The 21893-nt window shown below is 41.1% G+C and overlaps 1 protein-coding gene across 1 annotated transcript in view; it reads right to left on the reverse strand.

Annotated features, from left to right (window-relative positions):
* Nucleotides 1-21893, reverse strand: part of Vegfd (vascular endothelial growth factor D) — a 36923-nt gene that overhangs the window by 10320 nt on the left and 4710 nt on the right. The window contains exons 2-3 of the mRNA XM_052717750.1: nucleotides 9991-10216; nucleotides 783-973 (exon numbers count right to left, since the gene is read on the reverse strand). Coding sequence (XP_052573710.1) covers nucleotides 783-973; nucleotides 9991-10216 — 417 coding nt within the window. The remainder of the gene's footprint in view (nucleotides 1-782; nucleotides 974-9990; nucleotides 10217-21893) is intronic.

The raw sequence follows: 21893 nt of genomic DNA on the forward strand, positions 1-21893 counted from the left end.
TACTTCAGGTCCCACACGCAGCATCTACATTTACAAGAAGATGGTAGCCACAGACACTTAGCTACAGGGCAAAGGTCACTTGATTCCTTTATTTTATTTCCTTCATGGACACTGCGGGATTCTTTCAAAAGTCTCTTGTGCTGCCCATTCTCCCTTTGTTCCCCACTCCACCCTAGAGATCTGTCCTCTCATCCTTTCCCTTTCAGGCTCTATACCGGCTGTCACTGCCTCTGTAACTGGCGGCTTTGACTCTCCCAGCACCTGCTTGCATTCTCTACCATGCTAATGGTTGGCAGTCACCAAGTGAGAAGTCCTCCACCATTTCCCCTCTGTTCCTCTGCCTTCTTCCTCCTTCAGCCTCTTCAGTTTGGGGGTGAGACCACCTTCCCGCTCTTAGCTGGTTCTTGTTGCATTCTTCCTTCTTTCTTCCTCCAACCCCATCCACACTCTCATTCAACTCTTCTCAGTTATTCCAATTAAATTCCACACACCCAAACAGCTACATAAGACAGCATGGCTTCCTCCATTCCTTTTAACACCCTGTTCTAGTAATGTCTGAATGTACCGATTCTTGATATTACAGCATTAGGTAGATGGTAACTGAATGAGGCTGTGTCGTGTTGGATATTATGTTACCTCCCTAAGCCTCAACGTCTTTCTCTGAAAAGGAGGCTAAGATATCCTCTGAGTTTGTCTAGGGATTTAAATGAGCTTCACCACATGAAGTATTTAGCTCAGTGCTTGGTAACAAGGTCAGCGGCAATGTCTTCATTTCCTCGTACCTGTTTGGAGATGTAGGAGGTGCTTGTGTTCATACACATCACGCTCTCCTCATTGCAGCAGCCTCCACACCGGAACACGTTCACACAGGGGGGCTTGAAGAACGTGTTGGTTGTCTTTCCCAGCTCACTGGCGACTTCTACGCATGTCTCTCTAGGGCTGCACTGGGTTCTCTGCCATTCCTCATCTATAACTGCAGTAATAAAGTTCATTGAGGCCAGCAGACAAAAATGGTCCTGATACACAACATAGATGTTCTCATGTCCTCCCCGACACCGTTTTGTACTTGTTTATTTCACTAGGTGGGTATTTAAACATTTCTTTCAGAAATGTATTTATTTTATTTTGTGTATATGGATGCTTTGCCTACATGTATGTATGTGCACCGCATGGGTGGCTGGTGCCTTTGGAGGTTAGAAGAGGGCATTGGATCCCCTGCAACAGGAGTTACAGATAGTTGTGAGACACTATGTGGGAACTGAACCTAGGTCTCATGCAAGGGTGACAAGTGGTCTTAACCACTGAGCCATCTTTCCAACCTCTAACTGGATGTTTTTGTCCATCCTTTAGCCAAAGATCTGCCTGCAAAAATTTTAAAACTGAAATCTCTATATTTTCCCATTGATACAATCACTTCATAAAAGATTTTATTTACCCTTGCAGGGAGCACTGTGTCCTGCAAATAGCCACACCAGGGCCATATGCAAAGGCTTGATAATAAGGAAGTCAGTGGACTACTGTGAAGACATAACATGTGAGTGTCTTTTATCAATCAACTTACAGGGTACAACTGGATAGCATTTCTTCTACCTGAAACCAGGTATGAATAGGTTTTAAAATCATAGAGAAATGAATTTCTGTTGTTTGCTTATGTAAGTGCACTGAGATTTAAATCTGGTAAACACATAAGTAGACATTTCAATGGAATTAATTTTTCCTCAAGTAAGACTTTCTACATTTGGAACCATCCACTGGTTTACAGAAGAAGCTGAGATAAGCTCCCTGGCCATAGCTAATTTGAGGGAAACCAGAAAAAGAGAAATACATCTCTCGCAATAAAAAGGGAAATACAGGGTGTTGTAGAACAATCTTTTTGTACACTGTGAAGATGTGTCTTTGCCAAGGCACCTTCTGATTGGTTTAATAAAGAGTTAAATGGCCAATAGCCAGGCAGGAAAAGGTTAGGCAGGATTTCTTGGCAAAGAGAGAGGAAAGGGAGATGAATTGAGGCATGAGAGAGACACCAGAGGACATAGAGAGGGAAGAGGAGGCGCAAGATGGAAGGAAGGTAAAAAGCCATGAAGCAAAACATAGATTAATATAAATAGGTTAATTTAAGTTTTAAGAGCTAGTGAGACAAGCCTAAGCTCTAGGCCAAGCTTTCATAATTAGTAAGAAGTCTCTGTGTTGTCATTTGAGTCTGGCAGCGGAAAAGAAAGTCTGTCTGTCTACTCATGGTCCCCCAATGTCCGGCCACCTATATCCACATAAGACCTGAGAAAGATTAAAAAAGAAACAAAAGTTCAGAACACAGAGTCAAACGTGGCTTCCTGGTGACTGCGATCTCCCAGGTAGGCTCAGCAGCATACAGAAAAACAGCTCCTGGCTGTTGCCTGTGGGCTGGACCCAGCTGCCAATGCCAGGGACCAGCTCCATGTGCTAAGCTGAGCCACACAGTGGCTGACATAGCAGTTTACGATTTGTCTCACGCAGTCAGAGGATGCTGTAGATGCTCAGTAAAGACAGATCCAGGTGGAAAAAAACTCTAAACAGGTTGCAGTGTGTTTAAAAAAATGTGCATAGGCTTAAAAAAGAAAAGAAAATGAGTATAGACAGTCATAGAAAAAATAGTTTATAAGTCTTTAAAGATGAAATAAAATAATATAAAAATGATAAACCACATAAAGATGGAAAATACACAGGGAGTTTGGATCCTATATGGTGTCTTATTGATTTTGAATTTTTGATTGCTGTGACCAAACAACAGCTGCTAAAAGACATTGGATTGTGAGAGGGATTGCTGAATTAAAACAGCCTACATACTTTAGGGATGCCTTAACTTTAAAATGGAAGTCAGAAAATGTATTACTTTGGGGAGGAGGTTATGCTTTTATTTCCTCAGAAAACAAAAGGCTATGGATTCATTCAAGGTTGATAAAGGTCAGGGTTGATCAGAGGAGACCTTCTAAAAATCCTGGCTATAGACATAAAGAAATAAATCTAGAAAAACTACAAGACAGGTGACATATATTTACCTGCTAAAACATAAAATAAAATAATCATCTTTGCCTGGCTTGTGTACAACACACAGTCCATACTTATGTTAATCCAGATATGCATGTTACATTTGAAAGTTTTCTGTGTTTTCAGATCAAGGGGACCAGAAACCAATGAAAATGAGTGACCCAGATGATTCAGCCACTCAGAGTGCCTCTGTTGCAGTTTCCTCAGAGTTCTGTATCCAGAACAGCTTCAAGGCTGCTGGCTGAGATGGTCCAGCCTCACAGACTATTCTAGCCAGGACTGCAGATAAGCCTTGTGCTTTCCCATTGCACAGAGACTGGACAACAAATGTTATGGCTGGTTTTCCCAGGACTGACCATTATCTCCATTTCCTCAGGGTCCCTAAAGATGCCAGCACCCCAGACAACAGGAAGCAGTCTAGAGAATACAATGTCCATATTCCCAAAAGGCGGGGTGGGTGGTTTTTAGTTTTTTGGTGGGTTATGGATGTTTGTCATCATTTAGGGGCACTGGTTACAAATTGTTACTGGTCATGGCCAGGGATAAAGCTAAACAAAGGAGATTATATTCAGGGATCTCTTTCTGAAGGAAAAATGGAGTTATAGTATAGAAATGATGGGATGAAAGGGTGGATTATTGAGTCTACCTTTGAACAACCACTAGCCTCAAATATTTTACATTGGTATGGATTTTTGTATATTGATATAAACTTAAGGTTATTTTTGTTGTACTGTAAATATGTTCCCCTCTTGTTTAAGGCATTTTTGTATATTGATACAAATATAAGGTTATTTTTGTTAGAACATACTGTACATATGTTTCTACTCTTGTTTTAGGTATTGTACCTATACAGCTCATTTAATAATGTAATGTAAATTTCTAGTCATTGAAAGTTATTATTACAAACTATTTAGGATAATAAAGAAATGCAGGTCGGTAGTTAGTCCCCTGTAACAATCAAACTTGCAGTCATGTTAGGTATGTTTTCAAGGTCAAACAGAGATATATTTTAAATAGATAGGTGGTCTTCAAACACTTCAAAGATCTACAGAATACGACATTTAAAATGTTTTAATAACATAAGGCTTTTCATGACAGTGAGACATGTCTGTTCCTAGCAGCACCAATTTACTTCAAAAGAGGATGGTGGGCATCAAAGAACCTCCATATGGAGTTTACTTTCTTTGTGGCAAAAGGTAGCCACTGGACAAAGAAACTGCCCTTGCCTCAGCTGCTAACAGAATGCTGTCCAAATTGGACAAGCAGGAAAAAAAGAAGGCAACTTCCAGACTTTGCAAAAACAAGGTAGAACAGTCCTTCAAAATTCCTGCTTCACAGAAAAGTCTGTCAAATATTTTAGGCCCTTAGGTCGAGGATTGATGCCCCAATATTGCAGAGGAACCTTGGGAGACTGTCTAGGTAGCCAGATGTCTCTTTTGTTTCTTAATTTTGGAAGTTGTTTGCTCTGCACTTTCTATTTACTCAAGTAATATTTTATCCTTCTCTGGTCTCTGATGGAGTTAAAGATGAGATAGATATAGTTACACTTTTCTTTGTTACCAAATTCAGAAAAGAAACTCACAAAAGAGGTATAAAATATATAAGGTTGAGAGACATAAAAGCTTAAATTGTTTATCTAAGAAAATGTTTTAAGGTCTAAAAATATATTTTTACATTAGTAATACAAGCTATGATAAAAAATGGTTTAGGTGTAAAACTTTGGACTCACTAAGATAGAATAGATAATATAGTATTTTCTCCAAATTTGTAAAATACAAATGGACTAAACATTGTGAATATAATTCTTACTTGAAAATTGTTTTTATTGTATATAGTTTTACTTTGTTAAAGTTAAAATCTTCCCTTTTTATTTGGACAATACCTGATAATTGCTCTTATTGTGTATAGTTTTACTATGTTAGAGTTAAAAATGTTTCCTCTTTATTTAGACAAAAAGGAGGAAATATTGTAGAACAATCTTTTTGTACACTGTGAAGATGTGTCTTTGCCAAGACACCTTCTGATTGGTTTAATAAAGAGTTGAATGGCCAATAGCTAGGCAGGAAAAGGTTAGGCAGGATTTCTTGGCAAGAGAGAGAAAGAAGAGATGAATCGAGGCATGGGAGAGACACCAGAGGACAGAGAGGAAACAGGAGGTGCAAGATGGAAAAGAGATAAAAAGCCATGAGGCAAAACATAGATTAATACAAATGGGTTAATTTAAGTTTTAAGAGCTAGTGGGGCAAGCCTAAGCTCTAGGCCAAGCTTTCATAATTAAAGAGAAGTCTCTGTGTCATTATTTGGGGCTGGCAGCAGAAAAGGAAGTCCATGTGCAGCAGGGTTTGGGAGATGGCTCAGTGGGGGAAATGTGCTGGCTGCATAAGTGCAAGGACCTTGGTTCAGATCCCCAGAACCCATATCCAAAGCTGGGCACACTGATTACTCCTGTAATCGTAGTGCTGGGAAGGCAGAGATTGGTGGATCTTTGGGGCTTGCTGGCCAGCCGTGCTGTCCAAATCAGTGAGCTTCATTTCCAAAGAGAGACCCTATTTCCAAAACTAAGTGGGAGAGTGGATGAAGAAGATGCTTAACATTGCTCTCTGGCCTCCACATGTATGAACAGACATGGACACATCTACCTGTGTGCACATACATGCACCACATGCATGCTTGAAGAGAAATTACATATTTTTCTTGCATAGCTGTTTCATTTTTCTCTCACCATTTTTTTTAAAGTTTTTGACACATGGTCTCACTGTGTAGCCCTGGTTGGCCTAGAATTTGTCATGTAGACCAGGTGGTGGCCTCAAACTCGAGAGATACACCTGCCTCTACCTCCTGGGTGTTGGAATTAAAGGTGTGCACCACTATACCTGGCTTTCAGAATTTTAAAAAAGTTATTTTATTTTTAAGTGTGTGTGTGTGTGTGTGTGTGACACAGAGACACAGAGACACAGAGAGACACACACACACACACACACAGAGAGAGAGAGAGAGAGAGAGAGAGAGAGAGAGAGAGAGAGAGAGAGAGAGAGAGAAGATGCCTGCACATATCAGAGTCATCAGATTCTCTAGAGCTGGAGTTAAGAGCAGTTGTGAGCTGCCTGATGTGGGTGCTGAGAACCTAATTCAGGTCCTGTACAAGAGCAGTACCTGCTCTTAACTGGTGAGCTCTTTCCAGCCACACTTTCACCATTTTTTTGAGACAGGGTTTCTCTGAGTAGCTTTGCGCCTTTCCTGGAATTCACTTGGTAGCCCAGGCTGGCCTCGAACTCACAGAGATCCGCCTGGCTCTGCCTCCTGAGTGCTGGGATTAAAGGCATGCGCCACCACCGCCCGGTAACTTTCACCATTTTTTAAGTTAGATGTTGACACTTAATGCTGTGAGCAGCCCCTCTTCGGGTTTTTTTTTTGGAGGGGGGCTTGCTTTCAGCTTGTCATAGATAGAACTGCAGACTATATTATACTGGGGACATATTGAAACCTTTTTGTATTAGGAAGCCTTAAAATTGACCCCTAGTGATCCCTAGTTCCTGGAGGTCATGCCCTATGCAATCTCCCCTCTTTTTGTGTGTCAATGAAACTGATTAATTGGATTTTTGTGAAGAGGGTACAGCAAAACAGGATGCCACTTAGGTGCTTAGGTTGCAAAATTCTCTGACTCTAGTTCTCTGCCACCTCCACCTCTCTTTACCCCCTCTCCACTCTCCTTTTCTTTCTCACCAAGGACCACTTTTACAAAAGATTTTCTTATTTCAAATTATGTGTATGTGTGTGGAGGGTGATGTGCATGTATGTGGGGGTGGGGTGTACATGAGTGCAGTGCCACGAGACACCAGAAGAGGGAGACAAACACCCCCTGGAGCTAGAGTTTCATGGATGGTTGTGACCTCACCCTACATAGGTGGTAGGAAACAAACGTGGATGCTCTGCAAGAGCAGGATGTACTCTTAACCTCCAAGCCACTTGTCCAGCCTGAAAGTCATTTTTGAAGCTACTTCCAACTGAGGGCAGCCTCTGGCTAACAGCCAGTGAGGAAAGGGGTCCTTCACAAAATCCTAGGCTGTCCTAAGCCTCCACAACCACATGCACCCATATACACATGTACATCTGCACGTGTCCACACAGTCTGTTTGAGACAGCCAAAATTTGGGGTAATATAAAGTAACAGGCAAATGTTTCTATACACTATCTTAAAAAATATGTATTGATGGGTGTGGTGGTTTGAAAGAAAATGACCCCCAAGGGAGTGGCACTATTAGGAGATGTGGCCTTGTAGGAGTAGGTGTGGTCTTGTTAGAGGAAGTGTATCGCCATGAAGGCGGGCATTGAGGTCTCATATATGCTCAAGCCAGGCCCAGTGAGATAGATCACTTGCTGTTGCCTGTGAGTCAAGATGTAAGAACTCTCAGTTCCTTCTCTAGCACCCTGTCTGCCTGCATGCTGCCTTGCTTCCCACCATGACAATAATGCACTAAACCTCTGAATTATGAGTGGAACACCACAATTAAATGTTTTCCTTTATAAGAGTTGCTGTGGTCATGATGTCTTTTAACAGCAATAGGAACCCTAACTAAGACAATGGTCCTGGAGAGATGATTTAGAAGAGGACCCACATTCAGTTCCCAGCATCCATATGGCAGGTTGTATCTCTAACTCTAGTTCCAGTGGATCTGATGCCTTCTTCTGACCTCCATAGGTACTGCACACATGTGGTGCACAGACATATATGCTGGCAAAACACTCATGCATACACAGAATACAAAATTAATATTTTTACATTTCTGTTGATACAAATTCATATAAAGTATCCTCAGATTGAATGCATGAGACATGAACTATTTAAGCATTACTAGGGGTGCTCTTTAAATTGGTACTATTAGTCATAAATCTTTGAAGGAGAGAGTAATTGACTTATGAAAATATCCTTTGTTTAAAATGTTATTTAATGTTACTTTCTACTTGCTTTTTCTCTTTAAAATTCTAACTTTTAAAAGTTGGACAAGATTATAATCAAAATCTCATGCAGTTATGACCAATGCCACTGACTAAGATTTCATAAGGCCAGCGTTCTTTACTACTGCCCAGGGAATTACCCTGAAATCCATGAGAGAGTAGATAACAAAACATAATTGGTGTGACACACTTATTTGATAATCTACTGCTTCTAACTTAGTGAATAACTTCAGCTAATCCTCCATATAATTAGGAGGGAAACCGTGGAGGCTGCAAATTCTCTAATTTTTTTACGGTTTCCCCCTTAGAAAATGTCAAGCTGGCTGACTTTTAAAAATCACTGACTTGTGGTTTGATGGTAAAATTGTCTTTACAGGTCATCTGTCCATTCCCCTCAGGTCTTCGGCGAGGTAATCTGGTCCAAGCCTGTGGTCTCCAGATGTGCGGGTTTTTGTAAAGTCCATGTGACATTACAACAGGAGTGAACGACTAGACTCTCACTTAGACACACAGTACCATGCATGAGCACAGAGAACCTTCTTCACACTTATAGTGCGGTGGGATTTGCCTCACCTACACACAACTTTCCCCATAGCTGAATCCTGTGCAATCCATTCTTTAACAAATGGGGAAAAAGACAACTCTAGATAGAAAGAGAACAATAATGTTTGCTTAAGGATCAACTGAAATTAAGCAGTGGATATATTCATGTGCTATGTGATCATGTGTGTATCTACAAGGCTAAATCTAACAATAGCACTATTGAGTTGTTTTGATATTTCATCAGAGAGCTAAAGATCTAATCAAGGCCACACAACTTTATTTAAAAACATTTCATTCACTGTGGCACAGTATGTATAAATAATAGTCTTGTAAAGAGTCTATATCTCAATCTGGATATCATTAAAGTGGCAGAAGTAGACACTACACATCCATTCCCACCCCTACCCCAGTAATCAACTTGGAAATATGATGGTCCCTTGATATCTGTGGAGGATTGGTCCCAGGAATCCTTACAGATACCCAAATCCTTGGGTTACCAAGTTCCTTATATAATTGGGCTAGAATTTGTAAATAACCCACCTATATCTTCCAGTACACTTGAAATAATGTCTAGATAATTTCTGGTATATAAATAGTTGTTACAGTATACTGTATGTCAAGAAAAGATCTGCCTATGCTCAGTACACATGCATTTCTCCAAGTATTTGACCTGTGTGATTGGCTGAACCCATGGGAGTGGGGAAGACCTGGGGATACAGAAGGCTGATTACATGCCATTTTTCTAGTCCTAAGCATTGATTATTTTATGTCAAGAAATTTCTTTGTTATTCTCTGAGTAACTAGTACCCATTATTATGCTTCACCTTGCAATTTATGCTTCTCACTGTTACATAAAAACCACAGGATTTTGAAGAAAAAAAAGCTATAGCAAAATTCTTGATTTTTCTCTCTATCTGCATAGTAATTGAAACCTCCCTGAGGTTGTTTTGTTTTTTATTAAACCTGGTTTTTTTTCTCCCTAAAAGCAGTCTTTCTGTATTGCTTTGTACTCAAATTCCTGAGTTAAACATATTTTGATAATTTGCAATGTTCTTGTGTTAGATGTAGATATCAAAATCATATTGAATATTCTCCTTTGTGGAGTAGACATTTAAAAATCAAAATTCTTGAGCTGACAAGTTGGTTCAGTGGGTAAAGGTGCTTGCTGCCAAGCCTGAAGACCTGTGTTTGATTCCTGAGCCCCACAAGGTGGAAAGAGAGCACTGACTCCTGCAAGTACTGATTTGTTTAATTTTTTTTATTACATCTATTTATTTAAGGAGGGGCACATGTGTGGCTATCTGAGAACCATTGCCAACTTTACCCAGTGAACCATCTTGCCGTAAGGTCAGACTCCCTTTTGTTCCCCCTCTGATATATAACCACCTGTTCAAACTTTTGGAAGGAATTGGTACCTGTGTCACTACCTGATAAGGAAATAATCTTCCATTTTACTCACAAACCTACCTTTTAGCGTTTCAGTATCATAGAAAGTTGCCGCAAATCTGGTGGAGCGATGGGATGTCGAGCGCGAGTCCATACTGGCAAGACTTTTGAGCTTCAGCCGGCATCTCCACAGCTTCCAGTCTTCAGAGTGTGCGATACGCAGCAGCTCCTCCAAACTAGAAGCAGCTCTGATCTGTTGTTCAGATCGTTCCAACATTGACTGGGATGATCGCTCGAAAGACAAATCCTAGTTTAAGAGTGAGTTACAAAGACACCTTGATAACTGTGGTTGCTAGCAGTTTAAACTATAGACCATCTGAAAAGAAACTAGACAATATTTGAATGTGCACCTGTGCCTAGGCAAAACAATGTCTAATGGCAGACTTCAAAAGGATGGGTCTACTTCCTTACTGCCAGAGCCTCTGCATGTATAATGGAGGACAAGTCCTTGAGGTATTAGTCACTTGAACCCAAAGTACAAGGACCAAGGTTCCTAGAAGCCAGGAGAAGACATAGACACAGCGGGGGCATTTGAAGACGGAGGTAGAAATGACATGATGAGGTCACAACTCAGAGATTGCCTCAAGCCACCCAAAGCAGAAGAGGCAATGCTTCATGCCAAGAGAGTCTGACACCTTGAACTTCGGGATTTTGTTGTTCTGAGACACCAGCTTTATGGTACTTTGCTACTGCAGCCACAGAAAAGCAGTAGAGATTCGTTTATTAACCTATTTCTGTGACAGCACCCTACTGTTTCCTAGTTTAAGCTGAAGGCTTGGTTTTTTTTTTATGGTTGCACCTGAATTGTGTTGGCTAATACAGTGCAACTGGACTAGATGGGTATATTCGTGGGTTCGGGGAGCCCAAGAAAAGATTTTCAATATGTAACTGCTTGTGCAAAAGTAGGGGCTTGGTTATATGAAATAATGATGCATACATCCATATACTATGCAACCAGCGAAACCGATGGAGACCATTTCCTACTAGAGTTCCCTCCCCCCAGCACTGGAGATTAGTCTGTGGGCCTTTTAAACATGCTAGATAGGCATTTTGTCAACTGAGCTGTCTCCCCAGTTTTGGAGCTGAGACCTTGATGGCCTCTCTCTCTGTCTCGGACTCACATCTATCAGTCCTGCGACTTTGACTTTATGGTTTCATAGTTAATCGGCATTTAGCATTTATATTGCTTTACATGTTTGTTTACTATTGTTTTATTAACCATGTATAGTCTATGAATTAAAAACAGTCAAAATATGTATCTTCAAGGTCATGTCTTTTGTGTTGTTATTGTTGTTTTGAGGCAAGTTTTCATTATGTAGCCAAGGTTGGTCTGGAAATTGTGATCCTCCTGCCTCAGCTTCCAGAGTCCTGATATCTCAGGCTTGTGTGATCATACTTGGCTAAATTTACCTTAGCCGTTTTACCTAGAAGTCCAGATGGAAGTATGCACATGAACACATATGCACATTTTTGCCTGATTTAGGAGAGTATTAGATATGTTTGTAAGCTAGGGGAAAGAGCCAACAGAGAAGAAACTGAAAGCATATACAGTGGACATAAAGCAGAGCCTGTAAGGCTTGATATACAGCGTGAGTGTTAGTTGGTCAGTATGAAGTGCTAAGAAGACCACCTTTTGAAACAGGAGAGCCACAGGGAGCCCAGTGGCTCTGTAGAGAGCACGGCTGCCTCAGAAGCTCCGTGAGATTACATTGGTGGTTTCTCGTATATCTCTGGAGTTTGAACAAAGACATTTTTAGCAAAGAAGGGAAGGAAGCTTAAAGAGCACAGATGGGGTTTGTGAATTTGACGCTGAACTTGTGTGGCATGCCACAGCTTCTGTAGCTGAGAACCCTAGAGACAAAGCTGGTTAATTGCTCATTTCCCTGACAACTCTTAAACGCAATGGTCCTACATTAAGGCTAATTTGTTAATGGTGCTCTTTGTCTGACCATTCATCTCCTCTTTCTAGTTCTATGGCAAAGCTACCTCATATCCCATTCAATCTTCAAGATAAAATGTTTTGACAACACTACTTCAATAAGCTAATGAGGAAGCCTAACAAATACTATAAAAAAGATTATTAAATTGGGCTTAGTAGGCTGTGTGTGTGTGTGTGTGTGTGTGTGTGTGTGTGTGTGTCTGTATGTGCATGGTGTGCATGTTCGTCCACACCACTTGTGTGTATAACAATAATTATAGAAGAAGAGGTTATGAATTTGAGGAGTCTGAAAAAGACACAGGAGGAATTGGACAGGGAAAGGTAGGAGTGGAAATAATATAAGTACAAGTACTTGTGCATGAACCCCTTTAAAATTTTAGATTAAAAAGTATTAAATTGGCCGGGCGGTGGTGGCGCACGCCTTTAATCCCAGCACTCGGGAGGCAGAGCCAGGCGGATCTCTGTGAGTTCGAGGCCAGCCTGGACTACCAAGTGAGTTCCAGGAAAGGCGCAAAGCTACACAGAGAAACCCTGTCTCGAAAAACCAAAAAAAAAAAAAAAAAAAAAAAAAAAGTATTAAATTGTACATTGCTGCAAGAATATTTATGGAGGTTAAATTTCATTCAGTACTATTCCCAAGTAAGGCTGATGTATGGGTGCATACGTCTTACAAGTCTCAATTCAATTTTGGCTTCTTTAAAAAAAATCCTATGATTAAAAAACCCAGGATAAAATATTAATCCTGCAGCCTGAATTAAAATGATTGAATGATGTTAAGACTAAATAGTTCCTATGACTGGTTTCTTTGTAAAACCACAACATCTACTTACATACTCAAAACTATTTAAGCCTACTTTGCTAAATGAAAACCTAGTTTGAAATAACTGAGAAATCGGCAAAAGTCATTTTGATAATTCTAAATGGAAATACCAACAGGTCAACAATAGCAAGTAATTCATCTGGGCACACATTTGGGAAGGGTTGAAAATGGATCCCTTTCCAATCTGCATTCTACACTCCTTGATTTTTGTGTAATCAACTTTATGTTATCTGTATGGGCAGGACAAAACTAAACGTCAAAAAGTGTGTACAGTGTCCAAAACGCATACTTAAACCCTTGATTTCAATAGTTTTCACTGCCAAACTATTGCCAAATGAGTTGTTCTTTATTTCTTCCAATTTTCCGATACAAGTGCTAGTAAAATCTAAAATAGTTCTAATGTGATTCCACAAAATGAGAGGATGAGAAAGGCCTTCCTGGGTCTCTGCTTATTAGAGTGGCAGCCTTGGTTCTGTCATTAATTCAAGACTGTTAGCAATTCTCCTCCTAAATAACATCATTCTCTGATGATTTTTAGCTACCAACAATCAGTTTTTAAAGCATGGGGCTGAAGGTCTCTGCAATACTACTTTGTCATCATATAAATGTTACTATATACATAGACTAACTTTTTCCCACATGCGGTTACATTCCTAACAGGCCACCAAGCAATGGCCATGCTGTTGGCTGGCTTATTCCCTTTTGAGAAGGATTTGGAGCAGAGGTTCCCAGACTTGCCTTCACCTTGAATGCATGTGAGGAAAAGCTTAAAAAAATACTACTGATTGGATCTTATCATCAGAGTCCCATTTTACAGGTTTGGACTACTACTTCAAACGAAAAAGGAAAAAGTCCCATGTCTGCTTCAGTAGCAGCTAAGTGAAGGGCTTGCAGCAACTTTCTGTATGTCTTTGCAACTTTTCCATAAAGTTAGAATTAGTTCAAAATAAAAAGTATTCTGAAGAACTCTTTAGGAAGGGCTGGTGATGTAGCTCCATTGGTAGTCTGCTTGCCTGAATTCACAGAGCTGCACAAACCTGATGTGGTTGTACACACCAGTAACCAGCCGTGAAGGTATTGGAAGTTCAACTGTATTAGAAGTTCAAGGTCATTCTCCAATATGTGCTGAGTGAGTCTAGGATAGATGAGACTTTGTCTCAAAAAAAAAAATCTTCCCAAGTGATTTTAAGAGAGCCAGTAATTTGGAGCCCAGCAATACTGATTTAAGTTCAAAGACCTGGGTTAATATCCAAGCTCTGTACAAGAACTCTGATTAGCACGGGATAAATGGCTGATACATGTTGAAAAATTGTCCTAGTCTTTGCATTCCTTTGTGTTATACCTTAAGGTCAGAATATGTGCATGAGTATCTGGCTGAATTGGAGTTTGAAAGCCGGCCCCTTACTCACATACCCTGTCTGTTGAATGTATGAAATGTATTGACTCCACAACTCAACTTAAAGCCTGTGGGCATTCCATACATGCACATTTGATTCTTTTTATCCAGTTCTCAACTTGTACGGCTTTTAAAAGACTGAATAACAGTGATATTTTCTCACTTAAACAGTGTGATGATGTTAACTGTCATCCTAAATGATAGACTAAATTGCCTCTCAAATTCCTCCAAATTACAAACAGTCCATTTCTCAAGATAAATTTAAAAAAAAAAAAGCATTGCCTGAACCCACTAGAATTCAACAGAAAGCTATACATTCTCTCAAAAGGCAGTCGTGTAAAATATCTCAAGGAAAATATAAATGTCAAGTGGAAGAATCTTGACTTAGGGGTATGTAGCTGGGCCCCTATTCTAGCTCTGGGATCTATAAAGAATTGGTCCATAAGCATCCTGGCTGCTTTCCTTAAAGAGCTTCAGAATGCTTTTTCTGCACCATTGTGGTCCGGAACTCTTAAGACCCTCACGTTGCAGATATGGAAACAGAGAGCAGCTGAGCTGAGTTCGTCATAGGACCTCTTGAGAGGCATGAGGGTCAGACTATGAGTGCAGAACTGCACTGTCTTCAGGAAGTTGGGTGGTAACGTCTGTGTGCTGAAATCGGGTTTGTGAAAGTGGAATGTCCCGGCGCTCTGGGCTGAGTTATGGAGGAAACACACTTCACATTGCTTTCCCTAGATTTGCTGAAGGAATTAGAAGTTGTAGCATGAATCTTAGAAGGTCTTATTAATAAAATCGAACCTGGAGCCAGGCACTGGGGTCAACGCTGGAAGATCAGAGAAGCAGAACAAGCCACAGCTTCCTCACCTCGCAATTCCTCAGCTGATCCTGTTTCCTCAGAATCTCAGCTGAACTGCTGCTCAAAAGCCTAAAAGCTTAACCAGGCTCTAGTTCCTGGACCTCATGCCTTATTTACCTTTTTGCTCCCTGCCATCACTTCCTGGGATTAAAGGCTCACTTCCTGGGATTAAAGGCATTAGTCACCATTTCTGGCTGTTTCCAATATGGCTTTGAACTCTCAGAGATCCAGATGGATCTCTGCCTCTGGAATGCTAGGATTAAAGGTATGTGTGCCACCATTTTCTGGCCTCTGTGTCTGTCTAGTGGCTGTTCTGTTCTCTGACCCCAGATAAGTTTATTAGGGCACACAATATTTTGGGGAACACAGTATCACCACAAGAAGTGTTACCTGAGGGCACAGTTCTCTCATAACCCATCTCTTCATTTCAGGAAAACACCACAGTCACCCATTTGCCTTGGCAGTGGGCTTGGGGTGATAAATCCCAAACAGTTCTAGCTTCCTTCCACTTCTTAACAACTTCTTTGGTTTCACTCAAGGAACACTCACATTTCGTCTTTACCTTCGTGGTTAAGGATTGGCCTAAACCACTACACTTTTCCTGGCTTGATAAGCAAGTAACATTGTGATGCTCCACTCCCGGTTGCTCTCCCCAAGGTCCTCCTTCCTCTGTCTACCAAGAAATCTGCCTAGGCCACACCAGACTCATGAGTCTAAGTTAATATCTGAGACGCCCCCATGCCCTTGCTTTTAAGTGGAAATTATATTGCCCTAAAAGAAGCTATGCCTACTATCATAAACTATACTGCTAACTACTCAAATGGCTTGTTTTAGAGGCAAGAGCACAGATCCCAATTGCTCAAAACTAGCTTTGAGTGATACAACACTCTGGAAGTTTCTTATAAACACGTGCCCATCATATGGCTAAGTAACCCTACTCCAGGGAATTTGTCACTTGATAAATGAAGCCTACACTGCACAAAACTCTGTACATGAAAGTTTGTAGTAACTTTTTTTATCATAGTCAAAACAGGTGCAAAAAACACATGTGTAATTCAATGAGCCGTTCATGGCACACTACTCACTAATAAAAAGAACTATTGGTAAATGGGTTAAAGGTTAAAGTCTCAACATGTTAGACTGCATTATTTTATTTATATGTGATTTTCTTTTTTCTTTTTTTATTATTAAGAAATTTTCTATTAATTTACATACCAACCACAGATCTCCTTCTCCTCCCTCCTTCCACTGTTCAGCCTCCCCCCCCAACCCATCCCCCATTCCCACCTCCTTCAAGGCAAGGCCTCCCATGTGGAGTCAGCAGAGCCTGGTACATTCAGTTCAGGCAGGTCCAAGCCTCCCCACACACACCGCACAAAGGCTATGTTAGGTGTCCCACCACAGGTGCTGAGCTCCAAAAAGCCCACATGTGTACCAAGGACGGATCCTGATCCCACTGCCAGTGGGTCCCTTGAGCAGGTCAAGCTACACAACTGTCTGGCTTATGCAGAGGACCTAGTCCAGTCCCATAGAGGCTCCACAGCTATTGGTCCACAGTTCATGAGTTCCAAAGCCTGGTTTGGTTGTCTCTGTATGTTTCCCCATCATGATCTTTACCCCCCTTGCTCACAGAATCCCTCTTCTCTCTCTTCAACTGGACTCCTGGAGCTCAGTCTGGTGCTTGGCTGTGGATCTCTGCATCTGCTTCCATCAGTTACTGAATGAAGGCTCTATGATGACAGTTAGGGTATTCACCAATATGATTATTACCAAACCGGGAATGACTAAGGACAAAATGCTACTTGCTGGAGGTTGGAAAGATGGTCCCACTTTGACAGTTACATAGTGCATGGATATGGAACAACGAGTATCCAGGTTATGGTTGTGCTTACACAAATTTGTATGTGTGCTAGATCACAGAACTGTACCTACAAAAAAGGAAAGTACAATCACAGTATAATTAGGATATAAAGTAAGCTTGTTTTTAACCAAGGCACGACTCCTTTTTGACTGAGTGTGGGTTAACTTCCTTCAGATTTGGTTTCCCCATTGATGTTAATGATAGGTACTTCACAGGCCGGGTGGTGGTGGCACACGCCTTTAATCCCAGCACTCGGGAGGCAGAGGCAGGGGGATCTCTGTGAGTTCAAACTAGCCTGGTCTACAGAGTGAACTCTATGATAGCCAAGGCTACACAGAGAAACCCTGTCTCAAAAAACAAACAAGCAAAACAAACAAACAAAAAACCTAAAAGCAAAAAAGCACACACACACACACACACACACACAAAACCTACCCCCAGCTCTCCCCTCTAAAAGAAACAGCCTACATAGAAAGCCATCGAAGAGAACTCTTAACAATTGTAATGAGGATGCTGCAGTGTAGCTCTCACAGCTGATGGATTCTGGTGGCGGTGCAAATGGGGAAGAACTTAGTTTTCTTGAAGGCCCTGGCCACTGGGAGTTTGACCATGCTCCAGTGAGTATATGGACAACAAAAATTGGACTTGTTCCTTTTATTCTCCTATTTGGGTAGCAGGGGAGGCAGGTCACAAAGCGGACCTGGGAGGACTGGGAAGTGAGTGTGATGGGGTAAATTCCAAAACAGTCAATATAAATATTATGTTGGAAAAAAAAGTTACTTCTCAGAGCTCAGTAGAGAACCTAGGAGTTCAAAAATGGGAAAGGGTTAGAGTACAAAGCAGGAATACAATTAATGTGCTTTTTTTTTTCTTTTTCAGGGGTGTGTCATCTGGACCTACAAGTTGGGGTAGAGGTTTATGCTTTATGGCCCTTGATAGTCCTTAGTCACCAGAGAGATGGGATTTAAAATAGTGAGACTTGGCAACTCTAATCCTTGCAAATACAATGAAGCACAGCAAACCCAAACAACTTTTCCAGGGTAAACTGTGAGCTATCTTTTTCTAAATGAGTTATCTGTAGATGGAAGCAAATTTCCAAGTATCTTCTCAGGGCTTAGGTCTGTCTTTACAGATTCATGTAGAAAAAAACATCATGCTACTTTTTTTTAAAAAAAAAAAAGATTTATTTATTTATTATGTATACAGTGAGTGTTCAGCCTGCAGGCCAGAAGAGGGCACCAGATCCCATTATAGATGGTTGTGAGCCACCATGTGGTTGCTGGGAATTGAACTCAGGACCTCTGGAAGAACAGCCAGTGCTCTTAACCTCTGAGCCATCTCTCCAGCCCCTCATGCTACTTATTAACCTTTTGTGATTTGCTTTTGGGGTCTAGCATTAGCCAGAATAGCTGGCACCTGATGGTTTGGGCTATACCAACTGAGGGAAGGGAGGAGACTGCCCACTTGTGACTGCTGAGGCTGTGGTTATGCAGGTGGAAACTACCATGGCTCTGGTGCCACATCTCTGAAATCCAGAAACCTAGCCACCTGAGAATAGAATTAGGCTGTTCTTCATTTTGGGGCCTAATGGTACTGGTGGCTCTTTCGCTGCTCTGCTTCTACGTTTGAATGGATAAGTCAGAAATCCTGAGAGCTTACTGAAGGAAGGAGCTACAGATGTAAGAAAACTGTATGTGTGTGCATGCAGACAGGAATGCGTGTGCAGGACTGCCTGGGTAGTTTAAGGCAGTGGAAAGGGATTTGTTTGGATGCTCAGAACTGCCCCATCTTCCAATTTGATGAGAATTGTTGGTGACTTTCTCTCTAGCCAAGCCATCTAGCATTTGGGGAGATGTCTGTGCCCCCCTTCACATATGTTAAATCTGTGTTCTACTCAAATGCTTCTGCTCCTACTTGCCACAGAAATGAGAAGAAAGATGGATGTGGGGTGGGCTTGAGGGGCAAGATAGTCTCCGACCTTCTGAAACTGTGCTCTGAGCAAGCCTTATGCTGGTGATTCCTGAGCTGTCTAAAGTGTCATTGATCTTAAAGATCAAGAAGCCAAGGCCCAAAAAACAACTCAAAACCTTTATTGTGATGAAGTAGAACTGCAAACAACTCCATTCTGCCTCTCCACAGCTGTCTTGGAGTTGGATCATGTGACCGACTTTGACATGTTGCAAGCACAAGCTTGACAATGAATTCTGACTCATTGCACTGAGCTTCTACATTTCTCCCACCTCTGCAAGCACATGCTCCTGCCAGCCCACTCATCAATGGGAGGGTAGACACGTGGAGCAGACATGTATTCAGCCTGAGGTTTCGGCCTTGATCCAAACTTTCAGCTGACCAACAGAGATATATGTGAGAATAAACTATTGATGTGTTAAGCCACTAAAATTTGTATGGGTTTGTAACAGCATGATTGTGGCAATAACTAGCTGCTATGACTCTATCTCAGCCAAAACACAGCATAATCAACTTCATGGGAAGACCTTTGTGCAAAACATTATGGTCTCCTATAAGGTAGTCCTGCTTGCCACTGGCAGTCAGCCTAACATACCAGCCTTTAAAAATATTTATTTCTAAACATCCAGTGGTCCTACATCAACATTTACCTATCACCTTCTCCTCCTCACCAACATTCATAACACTGTGCCCAGTGATCCCTAGCCTTCCTATAGCAATGTACTTATGAATTAAGCATGCAATTGCAAAGACCACTTTCATGTTTTTATCCTGCTCTCTCTCTTTCTGTATATATATATATATATATATATATATATATATATATATATGTGTGTGTGTGTGTGTGTGTGTGTGTGTGTGTGTTCTTGATTTTAAAATACCCATTAAATCACTATCTTTGGCTTTTACAGTCTCTTATCCCTGAGCCTTGCTTGGGAGGAGGGGGTGCAGGACAGATGTTCCACATGTACATAAATATACAGTCAATACAAATTGGACTCTGATAGGTTAAAAAAATGAAGACACAAAATTGGGTGGGTAAGAAAGGGAGATAGATCTGGGAGGAATTCAGGGAGGGGTGAATATGGTTAAAACTCAGTGCATGAAATTCTCAAAGGACTAATAAAAATGAAATAAAGTTATTCATTCAATCAAAACTACACTCTTCCTAAAGAGTTCCACTCACAACAGAACAGCAAAATATTTGTCATGCTATTTTTCTTTCTGTTGTGATCATTTTTATTTAAATGTTGGTTTTTCAAAAAGCAATACTCATCTTCACCATGTCAGTGCTAAGGTTATTTAATAAGATCCAGTCAATGGTGAAATAAGCCTTGTTGAGATTATAGTATTGCTTACGGTTTCAGGCATTAAAACTATCCTTCCTACAAGCCAAAGTGAACTCTCTGGTGGTTGGTGAGACATGAAAATGACTAAGACATCTTTATTTTATATATAAAAAAGTGTCATTTCCACTCATGTGCTTGGCACATGGAAGACATTCCACAAATGTTTACTGAACAGAATGTACAGCCTTCCTTCTCCCAGGGAGGAAGGGTTTCCTGAACAACTGAGATAAGCTGTCTCTCTTCTACGTGCCTTATCCTCGACACCACCCATGGAGTTCCCAATCTCCAATGGAGAGTTTCCATGTGAAATACACATTATTTCACACATTAGAAGAGGAATAATGGAAACCAGTGACAATGTATTCTCCAGCACTGCTCTAAGACAAGGAAACATTAAACATTACAAAAGTTGTGTGGTAGTTATTAATAGTGTTCATGAAATATTTCTAGCATGCCACCTTTGGAGGCCAAGGTAAGAGTACACCTCCTGGCTCTTTGCACCTAAATGGGACAGTGCATCCATGATGTGTGCCGCTCACTTCTAGGTCAGAGCATGCAATGGTCACAGTGATCTAGAACATTCTAGATGTGGGTGTTCAGCTAGCTTCATACTGATAGTGAGTTGACTGTGGATGAGCCAAGATAGTTGTGTAGTACAAGCAGCAAATAAATTTGTACTGATTACGAACCACCAAGATTTTGAGGGTGTTTGTAATTATAGTATACTCTCACCTTACCTCACTATGTATCTGACCAGAGTATTTTTGTCATAATTTGCCACACCTTCACAAATCACCCAAGATGAAAACATAGGTAGGCATCTGAAGGCTTTCAGAGATAAAGACAGGAAGGTGTCTAAGTTGTGCACAGAGACACTGTGTGGCTAGATGCTGCTTTGTGTAACTTTCTGTGGCCATCAGGCTGAAATAATGGGCTAAAGTGACTCCACTCTAACTTTGGGTTCTAGAAGTGAACACCCTATTGGATGGCCTAAGACTAGAAGGACATTTCAGGATTCTTGGACATATTCACCTAAATCTTACCCACCATGTCCACAGTAAAATATCACAGGGTAAATACACTGCCTCAAAAAGTGCTTTTGGTTTTTATAAAAATCATGAAATCAGGCAAGCCATGGTGACGATAGATGCCAGAGACCATTTAGTGTTGTGCTTCACCTGGCTGTCTCAGGATCCTCCAAGACTAGTCTATCAACCAGCCAACAAACCCTGCCTTCAGCATATTCTGTGTGACAGGCTTTGCAAGGTGGTGGCTGGGACAATGCCATCAACAAGACAACGAAACACTCCTTTGTTGAAAAGTTTTCATCCTACTGGTGAGGGTGTAATAAACCAGGACAAACACACCACAAAATGTCAGGTACAGGTGTATGCCGTCAATAAAATAAATAAGTGTAACACAGAACACTGTATGTAAACTGTGACCCAGGAGCCACATCCAGTGTGCAGCCTGTTTTTGAACAGTCTGTGACTTAAGCACGTGCTTTTGCATTTTAAAAGGTTGAAATGAATGAAAACAAGGTTTCCTGGTGTATAAAATTAGAATTGTAGTGTCTCTAAAGTTCTATTGGAGCTCACCCCACCTGCATGATCTCTGGCTACTTTTCCATCCCTGACAGCTGCACTTCTGAGCTCAGCTTACCTTCCACCAGCCACTCTAGTTCTCTGGCTCATCCTCAGAATATCCAAGCTATTCCCTCTTCAGTCACTACCCT

This window comes from Peromyscus californicus, unplaced genomic scaffold, assembly GCF_007827085.1.
Source record: "Peromyscus californicus insignis strain IS unplaced genomic scaffold, ASM782708v3 Scaffold_10__1_contigs__length_136768540, whole genome shotgun sequence".
In the NCBI taxonomy this organism is placed as follows: domain Eukaryota; kingdom Metazoa; phylum Chordata; class Mammalia; order Rodentia; family Cricetidae; genus Peromyscus; species Peromyscus californicus.